Source organism: Mus pahari, chromosome 12 (assembly GCF_900095145.1).
Source record: "Mus pahari chromosome 12, PAHARI_EIJ_v1.1, whole genome shotgun sequence".
Lineage (NCBI taxonomy): Eukaryota > Metazoa > Chordata > Mammalia > Rodentia > Muridae > Mus > Mus pahari.
The window spans coordinates 13,597,290-13,610,972 of NC_034601.1; the positions used below are offsets into that span (position 1 = coordinate 13,597,290).

Below are 13,683 nucleotides of genomic sequence, written 5' to 3' on the forward strand. Positions count from 1 at the left end.
GGCGCGGGGCTCGAGGCGCTGCGTGCGGAGCTGCGGAGCGAGCTGGACGCCCTGCGCGCCCTGCTGCCGCCGCCTCCGCCGCAGCCGCAGCCGCCACAGCCGCCCGCCCGCCGCGAGCCCCGCGGCCCCGCCCTGCTGCGGGCGCTCGGCACCGTGAACGCGTTGGTTTCGTCCTCCAGGGCCGCGGAGAACGGCCCGGACGCCCCCGCGGACGGCCTGGTGAACCGAGCCGTGGCCCGCAAGAACCACAAGAAAACCCCAGTGCCTCCAGCGGCTGCGCAAGGCGGCGGAGACTGAGGGACTCCGGTGTCCCCAGAAGGGGACAAATCGGCCCGATGTGCGGTGCTCCTACAGACTCCTCAGATGCTGCCAGCTGACATTCCATTATTTAGAGGATGGGCGGCAGAGGCTGTGTAGATGGCTTTGCGGTGTGGTTGATGGCCGCCCGGGACTGACTCTGGGCTGTGGAGCCCCGTTTTGGCCTTGGAGCTGGGGAAGAATTTGAACCAGAGTGGCACTGCCTGAGAAGAGCAGCTGGCGGAAGCCAAGGGATCTGCAGCCTGGAGGCAAATGCTTGCCTTTGTCTTTAAAGTCCTAGAGAGCACTAGAATACTGTCAACTATGCACTGTGTAGCTGAGGACTGTGCTGCTTCAATGTACCCCTACATGACATCATTTTTCTAGCCACCCTTCTGCTGTGGTGTCATGTTATCAGTATCCCTTGGACTCAGCCTCAGACACTGATAAGGAGGACACTTGTGCCCTTACTTAGCCTCCCAACAGTAGCCCAACACCAGCTTCTCTTTAGAAAATACTCCACAGTGCAATAATTCGGCAGGCCTGGTTTCATAGCACTTGGTGTCTCTTTCAAAACCAGCCAATTCCGTGCCTCCTGTTGGAGCCTGCTTTTTCTTAAAAACTGGCCTCGGAATTTCAAGCCGGGCCATCACTTTAATTGGACACAGTAACTCTCTTTGTTGATCACCCAGATTGTTAGTATAATAAAATGCAGTTTCTGGCACAAGTGGCATTTCTAAGATGTACTGACTTTCTCTCTTCCCTCTGACCAGAAGACTTAAATAATGTGTTGCTGCCGGTGGGTATCTGAGTGGGTCTCAGTTTTGGATGAAGTTTCTATGGCCATGGTAGGCAAGGGGACACTCAGGAGCCTCTCAGTTCTGTGGCCAGGAACACTGAGGCTGCAGTGACATTAGGGAGGATTCTCTACCCGCCATCCCCTTGACCACTAGGCATACAACCCTTCCCAGACACATTAGGCCAAGATCACTGTGCATGATTTATTGTGGAAGCACTACTGTGGAGTCATTGCTGGACCTAGGGACCTTGCCAGAGCCTCAGGCCAACTCCCAAGCCCAAAAGAACCAGGTGCAAACAGGGCAGGGTAGAGACTGAAGATCTGACGGATGCTTCGGGAGAGGCTGATATCCTGCGCCCTCCAAGAGGCTGCTGGGGGCGGAAATTATCCGTGAGTGGTCTGGGGTGCAAACCTGGTGGCCCAGTCTGGAGCACGGCCTGGAACTGGACTACCTGAGGGTGGGAAAAGATGGGTCAAGATGTTGGGCAGGCGGAGAAGGCGGGGGTAACAACTGAGACTGGGCGTGGAGGAATGGCGATGGCTCCCACCTGCGCACGCCCAATGTGTACGGTGTTTTCAAAAACAGTCCAGAGCACCGCTGGCTCACAGCCCGGCGTGGTCAGAGACCCAGAGTATCGGTAGTATCGCAAGAGCCCCACAGCACTTGGCAGCAGAGAGGCCAGTGCAAAGGTAGACGTCAGATTCACAGCTACCCCTGGATAGAAGAGGAACTGGAACTCGCTTCTCCTGCTCATGCGCCTCATCCTCGTAACTTCCAGCCCAGATGGGACCCCACAGCTCCTTACCAGGTGAAGATACATTTTTCAGGCCAGACACAATGGCAGAAAAATTGGTATTGTCCCTGTCCTCCTCCTGTGGAAGAGTTTTAGTCAAAGACATTTTGATGTTCTCTACCTCCACCCCCCTTTCTCTCTCCCCCCCTGTGTGTGTGTGGGGGGGGTGTAGGGCCTGGCTGGAGGCTCTGGCTGGTCTGGGGATGAGGAAAGAAGACCTACCACGATGCTCAGCAACACTCCATCGCTTTGGCCCCCACCTCCCTGGGCATCTGGACGTGAACTGACTGTCCTCATGGCTAGCTTCATTTATAGAGGGTCCCCTGCCACCTCCCTCCATCGTGTGTAGAGCCTCCTCCGCTTCGTACACAAGGATTTGGACTCATCTGTGTATCCCATTGTTATAGCTGTTTAGCCTATTTGTCTGCATGTGTGTGTTTGGGGTTGGGGGCAGTGAGCTCTTCTGAGTTCCCTAAGCCTTTCAGACCTGAAGATCCCTGGTCCCTCCACACAACTCCAAGTCCCTGTTTCTGGAAACATGCACGGGGCCACAGCCCCTTCCTCACCACCAACAGCACAGCCAGTATAGCGAACCCATCTGGTTGGCTCCGTGCGTCCCCCACACTCTGGTACTTTGTGTTCATGTGCACCATGTGCATCTAGGGCATACAGACCAAAGGTAGTGACCAGCTGCTCTCTGCTCCCTATGCCTGTCTTCCTTCTGGTCCACCCTGAACCCACCTCCATAGAGCCATGCTTCTCATCCAGGCTGTGCTCGGAGCCTTGGTGCCCTGGGCTGCCCCAGTGGAAATGCAGCTGCAGTAGCCGGTACTCTGGTGATGGAAGCCCAGCCCCTCGGATGGCTGGACAGTTCCGTTGACAGGAATTTACTCGCAGTAGCACTGAAGGCAGGGAACACATGAGAGTATTCCTCACTAGCAGACTCCCCAGGGTAGGAATGACACTGTCACTAGCAGTTTCCGGTATGAGGGCCTTGACATCTTTCCAGCATCTTGGCATCTGGATGTGAACTGACTGTCGTCATGGCTAGCTTCATTTATAGAGGGTCCCCTGCTACCTCCCTACATCATGTGTAGAGCCTCCTCTGCTTTGTCCACGAGGATTTGGACTCGCCTGTGTATCCCATTGTTATAGCTGCTTAGCCCATTTGTGTGTGTGTGTTGGGGGGGCAGTGAGCTCTTTTGAGAAGCTGGTGTCTCAGCTCGTCTGTGGGTCCTCATCCCTGTGTATGGGTGAGGTTCCTGTAAGCTGTGTGGAGTCCTGCTTCTGTGTAGCAGTCTCAACCTTATGACGCTGACCTGTATGGCCATCATTCTCCAGGATCCAAGGATCTTGAGGTGCTGAATCATAGCCTTGAAAGACGAAAGGCTTAAGAGCATAGTCCCGCTGGACCAATCGAAGGTCAATGTTGATAGGGGACTGGGTTGGGCCCCCACAGGCAGGTGCTAGTTCCTTCCAGTGGGTAGGGCCTGAGAAAACAAGGACTAGAGTCTGCAGCAGGGGTCTAGAAGGCAAGTCTGGGAGTACAATGAGGGATTCCATATACCCAGATGCCCCCCCTCTGCCCTCCACACACCTGGCTGCAGCAGCACCCATCTGACAACGTCTGCAAGCATACTGGCCCATGAGAGACAAGGTGGAAGGATCTGAGACATGGTTGCATACTCATGCTGGGGACCATCCCAACACACACATGGTCTAGCCACACCCATAGGCTCACAGACCCTGACAGCAGACACACAGAATCACAGTGTCCAGTCCTTTGGAGCACAGGAGCTGACAGAGACCAGACAGAACCACATAGCCTGTTACAACTGTTCTCACCACACATTGGGTCTTGGGAGTCGTAGCACCAGGTACCTGCAGACAGGAGGCAGGGAACCACTATGTGGTTCTTTAAAGTTCCATCCTGACCCCAGTCCAGGAATGGAGCCAGGTTAGCCAGTAGAGGCTGTTCCCTTGTCAATGTGTCTCCTCCCAAACTTGCTCCACCACGGGTGGGTAGATGGTGTCAGGTAGTTCTAAAATCACACAGGCAGAGCCTTGGTGCTCACCACTGGAGTCCACCTGTGCCGCCAGTTGTGTAAGCAGGAAGCTGAGCAGGAAGTCCCAGGCCCACATGATGCCGCAGTGGCTGACTCTGGAGAACTGCGAAGTGGACAAGGAATGCACAGCCAGGCTACTTAGAAGGCTGCTCCGTATTCATTGGTAGGTGAACTAGAGGTCTGGATAAGCCCCGTGGACCTGCCGAGGTGGGGCTAGAGGAGGTGGAGCCCAGGTTGAGCCACTAGGAATGAAGGTGGGCTGGAGCCTAAACTTCAGAGCTGCTGCAGCCAGTGTAACAGTTGGCATTACTCCTGAAGGGCGTCTGGTTATTACTCTTACAGCAGTGAAAATGGGTAACAGAGACCAGGAGTGACATGCCAAAGCCACTGTCAAAGAAATTAGTTCAAGAGGTGAGGGCACATTGGATCCTACTGCCCAAGACTTAGGTTACGATAGGAGGCATGGCTGTTCCTTCTCATGCTACAAGCTTGAGATTCCAACCCGTTCCGAGTCCAGGTCCACATCTGCCTTCCTATTGATGCTCGTCTGAGGACTACCCTCCTAAAGAGAAAGGTCTCGGGAGAAGCTGCAGCCCTCCTGTGGTAGGGATACTACAGTGGCTCAAGTCCCTGGCATTCTGGAGGGGAGTGTCTGTGACTCCTTGGCTTCCTGATGTGTTCTACACATGGGCACCATGTCTGAGCAGGTTAGACTGAAAAATGATTATCAGGGAGTGGGCTGGAGGGCTGCCCTTCTCAGTATTCCAGTTCTCAGCAACTCTTTCCAATAGCCCAAGGGAGATGGGGTATAGCTTAGTGGAAGAGCACTTGCTTAGCATGTCTCCTTGGATTCTCCCTCAGCACTGGAAAAACCAACAGCAACTGCTGGCGGACCAGGCTCTTCCCTGAAGAGAGGAGGAAAGGGCAGTGTTGACAGAGCCCCAGGCACCCTGCTTCAGATGTGCTGAGGGCAGAACGAAGCTCCTGTCCCCACCAATGGCCTAGGCAGATATTTCTTAACCTAATCCCTTGCCAGCCTTTGTGACAGCCTGCTGTAGTTGCTGGCCCTTCTGAGCTATGTTAAGCTGGTTAGGACAGTGAACTTGATTACAGCTGAAAGTCTAGTTCCCGAGTTTGACCAGTGAGGGCTCTTGCATGTATGGGGTGCAAATATATAAACTCATGCACAAACACACAAAAAAGCTATAAAGATTAAAATATTGTGTGGGGCATGGAGGTGCATANCTTTGTTGTGTGTAGTTTTAAAAAACATGCTACTACCTTGCCTGGGATGGGGGCGCTGCTGTGCCACCAGCCCCTCCTGGCTCCCTTTTGTTCCACTGGGCTTAGCTCCAGGATCCTCAAAACCAGCCCTAATCTGGCTTCCTTTTCTACCCACCTTTGCTCCAGCAGGGGATTGCATTACCAGCCCACTCCTGAGACCCTAGAATCTGAGTACAAAAGACACACACTCGGCCTCGTTACTTTAACTTGCCTGTTAAGCACAATTGCTGAGCACAAATATCTCCCGCCTGGAAATGCATGCCCTTTCCAATTTATTATCTCCATCTCTCCTTCTATCCTAAACTTAGTGGCTTGTTCTATCTAGCCCCTGCCAAACATCTTTGGCAACCTGGCCACAGGCCATAGCTGCCCACAAGATCTTACATGGTTGCTGTGTCCCTTTCCTCCAATGCACGGAAGAAAAGCCCTCTCTCTCCTTCCCTCATCTACTTTCCTACACACCTCACGCAAATATTGCTATCAAGAATCCTGGTGTCTCAGAAATGATAATAAATGCTTTTTCTGCTTCTCACCCCCAGCAGGCTGAGTGCCATAGTGGGTGGGTATAACCCCCTCTTTTCAGGAGAGGCCTCAGCCCAAGCCAATAGGCTACACAAGTCTTTAGCATCTCAGGACTTCTGGAAAGACAAGATCATCCAATCTTTTATAGGTTCGAATCTTCTCAGAGGACTCAAGCCTTTCCAGCCCTGTAGGAAAAGGCATTGAACAGCTGAGTCCTGGGTGTAAGTTGCCAGCCACTACTCTCTAAGAAGCAGCTCCTACTGGAAGGAGCTGCTTACAGTCACTTGGATGGTTAGAGATGAAGTCCAGCGTCCTTCCCTGCAGCTTATCTCACACTGGGCACTAGTAACGGGGATACAGCAGCCCTGGCATTGACTGTAGCGAAACCAGAGGAGTGTGGCCCCTTGCCATGCACCCTGCACAGAGGCTCCAAGCTGAGCCATCTGGTCCTCAACTAAGGGTGTCAGAAGAGAACTGGATGCCTGTAAGGGCTGAAAACTTAGGAGAGCCCTGTCGATGGGGCTGGGCCACAGCAAGAACTGACCATGCTTTTTCCATAACACAAGTTTATTTGGCATTGGATGAAATGGTTCTCACAGCATCTTAAGAAAGGATCAATGCCAACCTGACCAAAAAATACACCCAAACTAAAACCTTTAATGAAAGGAATATGTAAAAACAGGCATTGAGACAATGTACAGTATCAAATTCCACTTCAAGGCAGGTCAGCGGGCACCTGGCCTCAGGAGAGCGGCAAGGCAGTCCTGGGAAAGGGGCCTCCTAGGAGCCTGTCTCTCTGGGGCCTTGCGGGACGGGTAAGGAAACACAAACCTCATCAAATCTTGGATTTGGGATTATTCACCAGTAAGAGCTGGCAGACTCCAGTGCTTGGAACTGGAATAGCAATAGTCCAAACAGCCCCCAACAGAGAGGCCTTCCATGCACTCCGAAGGCATGGGGGCAGACCCCGCAGTCCTGACAAGCCTACCTCTGCAGCACCAGTCCACTTTAGGTCACCCTCTCCACTGGGCCTCCTATCTCAACCTGAACAGCCATTTGGTCCCCACGTAAGTCCCAGTCTGTACAGTCTTCTGAGGCACTGCTGTGTGGTCCTTAGGGCTCTTTTGGGTGGCCTGACACCAACACAATTCCTGACTGTTGCTCTGGAGCATGGCTGCCCAGTGCCCAGCACTTAGACTTGCTGGAGGCATGATGAACTTCCTGATGTCCTGAGTGATGGGTACAGGGGGCAAGAGCCCTCTGCAGAGGGACGTCTGCAGCAGTTGGTCTGTGGGCTCGGACATGGGGCAAACTATCCATGAGCAATCATACATCCCCGTCAGCCCTGGGGATCTGGTCTGAAGATGCTCCGTACGGGAAGGGGAAACATAGGTTCCAAGTAATGTAAGGCTGCACCTAGAGCTGTGTGGGTCTGATCATGTACAACAGAACAGATGCCAGTCACCTCCACTCCTGTTCTCACCTGGACAGGAGCCACAGCCCCATTGACCACAGTCTAGAAGCTCAAAGGTGCAAGAGCGGCCCATGGGCGAATGGCTCATGTGGGGTACTGGCCCCTGTCCTGAGCTCCTGTGAACCATTATCACCTGCAAACATTTGGCCACATGAGGACACACACAGATATAAAGACCCAGACATCCAACATAGAAAAGACATGAATGTGCTAAAAATTGCACAGAACCTTGCTTAATCTCCAAACCTTAGAAATGCTAAAGGCCTGTGTCAGGAGACAAGACCACTGCATGGAGCTGGAGCTGGCAACGGAGTCCTTTGGGCAAAATGCCCAGGTACCCGGTTGCTGTGGAGGGACTGGGAGGCATGTATGTGGCTGGCAAACACTGGGCTCCAGCAGTGTTCATGGGGTGAAGTGGACTCAGATGACAACTCAGGATGTCCACTTGAACCACTCTTCCCAAACAAACAACCCTTTATGGCACAGATAGGGTGAACAGGCATGGCTAGACCCAGTGGTCATTCACCAGCAAGCAGAGCACAGGGATCCAGAGTGTGGCAGAGAAAAGCCAGCATGCCCCAACCCTCCACAAGGGTCTAGAGTCTACTCCTGGGGAGCCATGCAGAGGTATACCATGGAAGAGTGCTAGGAATGAGCAGGGCCTCCTGCCACAGTGCTGGCCTCAAAGCAAAGCTAGAAATGGCGTGGCAAGTTCAATTTCCTCCCAGGGATCGGCACCTTGAAATTTGCAGCTGGCCCCGGACAGGAACCCCAGAAAGCCAGTACAGCAGCTGCGAATGCTTTCCCTGGAAGCAGTCCAGACGCTCTGCTACCTCTAAGCAGCCACTAGTGCTAGCTCTACTGTGTCTACACTGGCTGATGACTGGTTTCTAAGGGTGAGAGTGCAGTAAGCGAGCCCATCCAAAGATGCATTTGGTGTGAGTGAAGCCCACTGCCTCTGCTCTCTTGGAAACGCGTGCTTTCAACACCTGTGTCATTCCACCATTTAAAGAAGAGACTAATAGCCCCAGGTAAAGTCGGTACAGGCACTTGCTCCACTCTGAGTGCCTGATTTCAGTTTCTATGTACACACCCGCTGCTGGTTGGGGATGTGGCAGTGGAGTAGGGTCCAGGCTGTGACAGGACCCTTTCAAGTCCCCCACTGAGATAGCTGTCTTCTGGACAAGAAACACACTCCTAGCCCACAGGGGCCACAAGCTGAGCCACCTAAACCACAGTGTTGAGGGAAGCACGTGGGAGGCGCCCACCCCCTGGTGGTGCTTCTGTAGCTGGGGTGCTTCCACTCTGGGTGGGATCAGGAGGCACCAGCAGGGCACTGCTACTGTCTGTAGAGTCTTCCAGATCTGCTAAGGAGGTCTCTGCAGGAGGCAGTGGCTGATCCAAGTGCCTGGGCAATGCACCTTCAATGCCACCATCCCTTGGGGTTGGCAGGCTGGCCTCCACAGGCTCAAAGGCATCGTCATCTGCAGGGAAGAAAAGGATGTCAAATATAAGCGAAGGCCTGGACAGAAGTAGAATTCCTGTCCTAAACATGCCCTGATTTCTGAGTGCTCAACAGGACCCAGGGGAGCTCCTTGCTTAATGTTCTAGCAGACAAAAAGTTCATCTTGCCTCAGTTTATGGTAGGTGAAATGCAGTAACCAACTCGTCAGAACAAAGGGAGAACAGAGGGGAACCTCCTCTGACTCAGCAGGGACATAACACCCAGGGCTGCAGCACAACTTTGGCAACTAGAGCAAAGGGGGTTGGTGGGGCAGGCAGCCTCGACACCTACCGCTGTCAGCAGACTCCAGACCAAGGCTCCTCCAGTCTACCCTGCCTTGGACTTTGGGCTGTTTCTAAGTGCTGGTGAGGAGGCCTTGGCTACGAAGTCTCCAGGACTCCAACCCTGCCCTGAAGTCGAGGCTGGAGAGAGTGGGGATCTACAGCCATCTAGTACAGTCTTGGCAGAAAGCTTTCTTTCTCAACCCCCCTGTGGTGTGAAGATCCAAGAAGGGCGTCTATGCTAGGCAAACATGCTGTCAGTTGATCCGTGCTCCCAGCTGTGACTGGGGCCTCTAAGAGGAGTTTCTGACCATTTGATCTGAAGGCAGGAATCATATACTCTTAGTCCTAGACCACGGCAGTGTTAAAAGTCCCACTCTGATAGAGTGCAGGCCTGTAAGGAGCCAGGCATGCTCCACACAAGGAACAGGATACTCCTGCCTAATGAGCCAGGCAAGGAGCAAGGATGGAAGGGGCGTACTGGACACTCCTAGGGTCAGGTGGAGAACAGAAGCCCTCAAAGCAGCTTTCTGACAACAGGAGGAATTGTTATAATGGTGTCTTTATGGTTCGGAACAAGCTCCTGATCTGGGTCAGGACCAGTTCTGTCCTCAGAATTCCTACTGCCTATCTTCCCTCACCCCCACCCCAACTGCTTCACAAAATGGGCTGAGAGGTCCTGAGGGCTGTACCACTAATAGGTGCTCATAGGAGGAAGAGAAGGATGCTGTCTTCTGGCTCCCCAGAACTCTCAAAACCCCTAAGGAGGCCAGGACCAAATGCCTTCTGCAGGGGCAATCTTGGAAGGGGCCCTAAAGATTGGGAAGGCAGCCAGAAAGAAAGGAGGGTTCCCAGGTCCCAGCAAAGCCTGTGGTCCTGAGTCTGAATTCCTGACAGCTTGACAACTCCATATTCCCTCTCCCTGGGGTGAACAGGCACCTGCAGGGTCGTAGAACACACTGTCTGGGTTGATAGAAGCCTCATAGGGTGGTGGTGGATCATCCGGCTGGTCCATGTCTGGGTACTTGTAAGCTGTATAAGGAGGCGGAGGGTCGTGGAAATGGAAAGTCCCACCTTCCCCGTCATCAGAAAGATGTAGTGGAGTGAGGCCTGTGCCAAACCCATCCGGACCATAGTCAAAGCCAGGGATCCTCCGGCCAAGGTTGAAATGGTGCACTGAGCCGTCAAAACAGAAATAGGAGGGAAGCTGTGAGATTTGGAGCAGGCTGCTGGTTCCCAAGCCTCAATCCCAGTGTCCCTAGCCTAGAGCCTGCCACATCTGACATGTCACATGAGACCCTGATTTGGCCAGAACCTCCCATCCCTGGGTCTCTCCAACCAAAGTGCCCTCACCCCACTTATATGCAACCTATTCCAGCCCTGTCATTGGACTGCAGAAGGAACCTTGCATTGCTATAGCCCCCAGGTCCAACTCACTTTTCGGTATCCATCTACTATAGAAGTAAGTGACCATAAGGCAGACTAGGAGAACTGCTGCCCATGGCCTAGGACACACTGCGGACCCTTCACGGAGCAAGTGAAATCCCTTGTAGCGGCTGGCAACTTGCTCCCAGCCTTCTTGTTGCTAGGAGGAACATTCCAGTGAAGAGGAGAGGAAGTCTTTGGCTAAGACTGTTTCTCAGGTGCCCGCTGTGGCTACTGGTATCTGAGTCTCCTCCTCTCACAAGTGGCCCATACTCGCAGCTCATCACGAGAAGTACGTGGCTATTCAGGGATGCTGCTCTTGTTACAGAGCTGGGAGGATAGAAGGCCTACCTTCAACTTTAGCCCACGAATAACCTCTCAGGTATCCTGTTTCTCTGGCTCCCGGGGGGGGGGGGGTCAGCCACAAGGAAAGCAGGTGTGTGGCTACAGAGGGACACAACTCAGACAGGGGGACCTGGAGACCTAGGGCTGGAGTGTGTGTGAGACTATTGTGGCTCTTGGAGGGCACTCACAGTTTGCTCCGATCAGGGACTCGATGCGCTCCCGGCGCCGCTGGCGTAGCCGGTGGACCATGAAAAGCAGCAGTGAAAGGATGAGGAAGGAGGAGATACAGCTAACGACCAGGCGCATCCCACTGGCCATGGAGTCAAACAGACTGCTACCATCTATGAGGAGGGGTGAGGAGGAAGAAAACCAGTGGCTCTGAGAAAAGGAACTTGCAGGGCTACAGGTGGGGTAGACAAATGCAGGCAAGTTCTGAGTGTCTGGGCTTCTCACCTACACCCAGTAGCTTTTACAATGTTCTTGACAATTTTTTAGTACAGAGGGTAAAACAAAACTTTTCAAAATTGAGACTACTGACACAACACTGAAAATGTGCAAGGGAGCACAGCTCTGCCCGCAGTCTCCAGAGGCTATCTGTCCCACCCTGTACTTTCTCACCTGCCACTACCGTGTGAAATGCTGCTGTAACTGTCACGAAGCAAGGATGCAGAGACTTCTGTTCTAGACTGAGGGAGCTGGGCTGTGACATATCTTAGGGGCCAGGGCCCTTCCCAAGGGTATGTGTGTCTAACAGCGACAGAATAACAATATGGGTAAGACTAAGCCTGGACTCTGAAGGACTGCACGGAGGAGAGCTTCAACAGTGTCCTCCAATAACTGTCTGGGCCAAGATTCACAAAGGAGAGTCACCCTGGTCACTGTGCACTGCAGCTCTGAGTCCTCAAGCTACAGCAGAGAGAAGTCACCATCTCAGTGCACACCGAGCATGGGCACACCATGCACTGCAGCAAGTTAGGTCTCACTGGATAGCACATTTGCCTGTACTGCACACGCCTGAAGCAAGCTTTCTAGAAAAAGACCCAGTACAAGGCACACACTTACGCAGGTGCAGGAGGGGCAGGAGCAGCACCAGCAACCTCTGTACTGAATCAATTTTGGGGAAAGAAGATGCTAAACTGGATGCACTGGAGATCAAGCTTGTCCTGCCTGTAGGGCCTTCCTCAGCCCTTCTGTTTTTAGTGGTCCTGACTCAGGGAGGGGGCACTACTGGCCTTTAGTAAGCCTAGGCCAGAGAAAAGGCAGCCAGGAAGTCCCTTACCAACTCCACATTGGTTCGATAACCTACTCGATGACCTACGAAGCTTCAGATCTAGACTTGTCTACTCTCTACCTTTACAACAGTTTTAGAAGGCAGGTCCTCAAAGATTAGCCCAGAAAAAAATACTCCACAACTAACACATGAACAGTGGCTATAGAGTCTTAATAAATCCTGCTGCCAACCAGCTTGATCTAGACCAGTACCAATGGCCCAGATAGATCTGCCCTCTTCTCATATGACCAGGAAGTGACGCTTAAGATTGTGGAGTGGATACGGGAAAAACATCTACCCAGTCAATTAGCTGCCTGTTTGCATGCCTCTAATGACGGTCCAGGATTCCTGCCTGAGGGATGATAACAGGCCTACTTGTGGGAGTCCAGCACTAGGTTCCCAGGTGAGTCCTAAGGAAGCAGATGGATTCCGAATTGGTTCTAACAATAAGTCCCAGGGCTGGCACTGTGGGGTGCAGGAAGACACTGTCTAAGAGCAAGCCACCTACAGTCAGGTACAAAAACCAAATGGGGAGCCAGAGGTCCTCAAGGACACACGAGGGATTTAGCCACTCCATGCCAGGACTTGGTACTAGTTTAACTTTTTTTCCAGTCCACACACATTTATTTCCCATATGACTGATAATAACATTTTTTCCAGGTTCTTCACAGTACAGTTATATATCTTCAGTTCACAGTACAGTTATATATCTTTATTGGTTAAGTACAATTTAAATGACTTTTAATACAATTGCATTTTCTCATTACTGAGGTTTTAGGGTATTTTGTCTGGCCTGGAACATGCTGTATAGCCCAGGACAGCCCTGGCCTTTCCCTCTTCTGTGCTACAGGCCTGTGCAGTCAAGCCCTATTCTGCAGTGCTGGAGATTAAACCCAAGGACTTGTGAGTGCACGCTAGGCAGACATGGTATGAACTGTTATGTTCCCAGTCTCCAGAGTTCTTTATATATTCTGAATGTAAGAATTGTGACGGAACTTATGTAAGCGGCATGTTTGTCTTTTCATCTCTTTGTCAGTGTATTTAAAGGAGCAGGTTGAAAGTGTAATGAAATTTGGCTTAGCAATCTTTTTAAGGATCATACATGTATTTAAATGTTTGCCTATCCCACGGCAAAGATTTCCCCTTCTATTTTCTTACAGAAATTTCATAACTTACCAATTTCAAATCTGGCTAATGAGAAGTCCGAGTTTCTCCTGTGCAGTAGCAGGAGCGGCATGGAGGCCTGTGTGGACGGCTGGCTGCCCCAGCACTGTCTGCTCCAGGACCATGCTAGCCCTGCTGAGTCTCTCTTCTCTGTTATCAAATACGAACTGACCACACTGGGATTACTTCTGTCCTTTATTCATCAACCATAGCTCAGTTCCTATTTACAGCACACTGTTCTGATTAATAAGACCGTAGTCTATGTTGTGAATCAGGCACCACAGACCCTCTCTCTGGATTCTCCTACCTCTTTTGTCATTATAAGTAAGCTTGAAGATCAGCTTAAGAACACACCAGCTGGGCTGGTGAGATGGCTCAGCGGGTAAGAGCACCCGACTGCTCTTCCTAAAGGTGCAGAGTTCAAATCCCAGCAACCACATGGTGGCTCACAACCATCC

At 52.2% G+C, this 13,683-nt stretch overlaps 2 protein-coding genes across 4 annotated transcripts in view; both read right to left on the reverse strand.

Annotated features, from left to right (window-relative positions):
• Positions 1-1,284: 1,284 nt before the first annotated feature.
• LOC110330024 (carbonic anhydrase 15) lies at positions 1,285-5,037 on the reverse strand. 2 transcript variants are annotated; one of them, XM_021209959.2, is made up of 8 exons: positions 3,966-5,037; positions 3,736-3,771; positions 3,210-3,380; positions 2,632-2,792; positions 2,457-2,549; positions 1,903-1,969; positions 1,645-1,811; positions 1,285-1,548 (listed from the first exon to the last, which is right to left on the reverse strand). In XM_021209959.2, exons 1-8 carry the CDS (start codon positions 4,030-4,032, stop codon positions 1,336-1,338), a joined length of 975 nt encoding a protein of 324 aa, XP_021065618.1. In that variant the 5' UTR covers positions 4,033-5,037; the 3' UTR covers positions 1,285-1,335. The 2 variants fall into 2 exon arrangements, with proteins under 2 accessions (XP_021065618.1, XP_029400088.1); XM_029544228.1 differs by having other exon boundaries at positions 3,210-3,771; positions 3,966-4,028.
• Positions 5,038-6,311: 1,274 nt separating this feature from the next.
• Dgcr2 (DiGeorge syndrome critical region gene 2) overlaps positions 6,312-13,683 on the reverse strand; it is a 55,751-nt gene continuing 48,379 nt past the window's right edge. For both annotated transcript variants that reach the window (XM_021209092.1, XM_021209093.2), the window contains exons 8-10: positions 10,980-11,132; positions 9,961-10,197; positions 6,312-8,720 (exon numbers count right to left, since the gene is read on the reverse strand). In XM_021209092.1, coding sequence (XP_021064751.1) covers positions 8,464-8,720; positions 9,961-10,197; positions 10,980-11,132 — 647 coding nt within the window. In that variant the 3' untranslated portion in view covers positions 6,312-8,463. The remainder of the gene's footprint in view (positions 8,721-9,960; positions 10,198-10,979; positions 11,133-13,683) is intronic.